Below are 2,423 nucleotides of genomic sequence, written 5' to 3' on the forward strand. Positions count from 1 at the left end.
CCCATTTAAAAATTTGATAAATACTTAAGGAACACATTCTACTTACACATTACTACTGGAATGGGAAGATGGAAGACCCGTTGTTTACTCTGAAGGACCTTACAGTTGCAGGGCAGATAGGAATGAAGGCAGATAACTCCTACCAGAATGTTAGGAGAAGCATAGGATAGCATACAGACATCAGGAAAAGCTCCAGGAAGCCCTGGAAATAATTCCTAGAAAGTCATGGCTCAGCCACACTGCCAGTGTGCCTGGGATGCAGGACTTTGGGTGCTAAAAGTGGGATGGTTGGTCGCCCACTTAGAAGCCAGACCAGGTGTGGGCCAGCAGAGCATCCCAGAAGCCCAGCACTGTGATTCAAGCAGCTGAGGATGGGAGATTAGCTCTCCGAGAACATCAGACTCAAAGGTGTAGTTCTGTGTTCCTACTACACTCCCATCCCTGGAAGATGCTGAATAAGACGACACTGAATGGCCACTTCTCATTAAGACAAGATCTACTTAGAAAATGAAAAGAACCTCTGACCAAAATGTGCACATGAGGCCATTTGCTCCCTCTAAGGTCATGTAACACACCTGAGGCCGCTGTGGACAAGGACAGGGTAGAATCTCAAACTTCAGGAAGTTCTCCTCGACATGATCTCCTAAACTTCCCAAAGATCCTCAGTTCCCATGCCCTTTGCCCCCACACCACAGTTAGACCACGGTGAATGCCAAGGTGAGCCTTCTCTGCAAGGACTCTGTCTCATTTTCAAAATGATAACAAAACTTTTGGGACCAGAGGCTCTGAAGGAAACTGAGGAAAGCATGGTGGCTGCTCTAAATAGTCTAATGTTACTTTTGATAAATTGTAACCACTTAAAACTTACTGCACCACAGCAAGCTTTCCGTAAGACCATAAGTAACAAGTGTCACTCCGGCTTTAAAAATTAAATACCAATGTCCTGCCGCATACAGGTACACCCCTCCAGCTCACTGTGGGGGGCCTGCTGTGCCTACGTGGGCTTCAGAGGCCTCCTGAAGGGAAGAAGGCGAGACCCTCGCCCAGCAGGGCCCACAGCCCCTTGCAGCCTCCAGGGGGAAGCCGGCAGGGAAGTGCCACCCACTCCAGGAGAGGAGGCTATAGGGCCCCGCCAGGGACTCACCTTACCGCTGGGGCACAGCTACCTTTCTGCACCCAGGACTGGGGACCCTTCCAGCCACTGAGCGCCTGGAGCGCGTGTTAACACCCGATGCATAAGACGCATTTGCTCCGCCACATTCCTGATGGCAGAGATCAAGGCAGCCTCCCCCGCGATACAACAGGGACAAGTCACGGCCAATGGAGAGGACAACTGACCTAGGAAGAGGCTGCCAGAATACACTGCTTCTGGAAACCGGCGGCGCCAACTCGAATCAATGGAGCGCTGCGGCCGCAGGGGTGGGGGCGAGGGAGGTGAGGCCGCGAGTGGTCGCCAGGTGGTCGTGGGATGGCCTTCAAGTGGCCTTAGGGTGCGCGAGGGGTGGGCGCCGCTGGCCGCGGGGTGGTTCCCGGAGGGCGCCGCTGGCCGCGGGATGGGCGCCGCTGGCGGCGGTGCCCGGCCCAGAGACGGCGGCCCCGGCCAAGGTCACACAGCGCCCGGCGCTGACTCACTCGCAGGAGCGGCCCCAAGGCCTGGCGCGCAAAGTGCCCCCCCGCGCCGGGCCGCGCGGCCTCAGTTTCCCCGGTGCCGAGCCGGGCCCGGCGGGGGCGTGGTCAGGCCGAGCGGGCGGTGGGCCGGGCCCGGTTACCTGTGGAAGGAGACGGCGCGCTTCTCCCCTTTGCCCTGGCGGTTGGAGCAGTTCGCGGCCGCGCAGCAGATCACCATCTCGGGCCTCGGGCCGCCGCGCCGCCACCAGGCTCTGGCCCTCGCCTCGTCGCGCCGAGCCTGGAGCGGGACCGCCCCGAGGGGAGGCGCGCGGCGACACGGCTGCCGGACGTGGGAGCCGGCCCCCGCGGCGCCGTACGGCAAGATGGCGGCGCCCGCCTCCCCGCCGCCGGTCGCCGGCCGTCGGCACGATCAGGGTCTCAGGCACCCAGAGTCTCAGGCACCCAGAGGGGCTCTGCCCGCGTTTCGAGGCTCTGGGGTTGAGCAGGGGCACCCGGGCCGGCGGTCCGTACAGCGACATGACGCGCCGACCCGGCCGTACGGCAAGATGGCCGCGCCTGCGGGTGCGGGCGCACGGCGGGCTGACAAGCTCGCCCCGAGGCCTCTCTGCCCGGCTGCGCCTGCTTCCACCGCCCCGGTGGGTCGTTGCTGGGCTCCTCGGAGAGCGCGCAGGAGGCCGTCCGGGTGCCGAGCGCACGAGGAGGTCGCTCCGTGCCGGACTACTCCGTACGTCAAGATGGCAACCGGCGCACATCCGCGCGCACTTCCGGCCCCGCCCGCGCCCCGGATTGGCCCT

At 61.9% G+C, this 2,423-nt stretch overlaps 1 protein-coding gene across 1 annotated transcript in view; it reads right to left on the reverse strand.

The window, feature by feature from the left end:
* The window catches only part of THAP4 (THAP domain containing 4), a 38,479-nt gene extending 36,126 nt beyond the window's left edge, over positions 1-2,353 (reverse strand). Inside the window, exon 1 of the mRNA XM_070422611.1 lies at positions 1,770-2,353. Coding sequence (XP_070278712.1) covers positions 1,770-1,846 — 77 coding nt within the window. The 5' untranslated portion in view covers positions 1,847-2,353. The remainder of the gene's footprint in view (positions 1-1,769) is intronic.
* Between the last annotated feature and the right edge of the window lie 70 nt (positions 2,354-2,423).

The sequence above is a fragment of the Myotis yumanensis genome, unplaced genomic scaffold (genome assembly GCF_028538775.1).
Source record: "Myotis yumanensis isolate MYYU_CA2020_CCGP unplaced genomic scaffold, mMyoYum1.0.hap1 SCAF_8, whole genome shotgun sequence".
Classification (NCBI taxonomy): Eukaryota; Metazoa; Chordata; class Mammalia; order Chiroptera; family Vespertilionidae; genus Myotis; species Myotis yumanensis.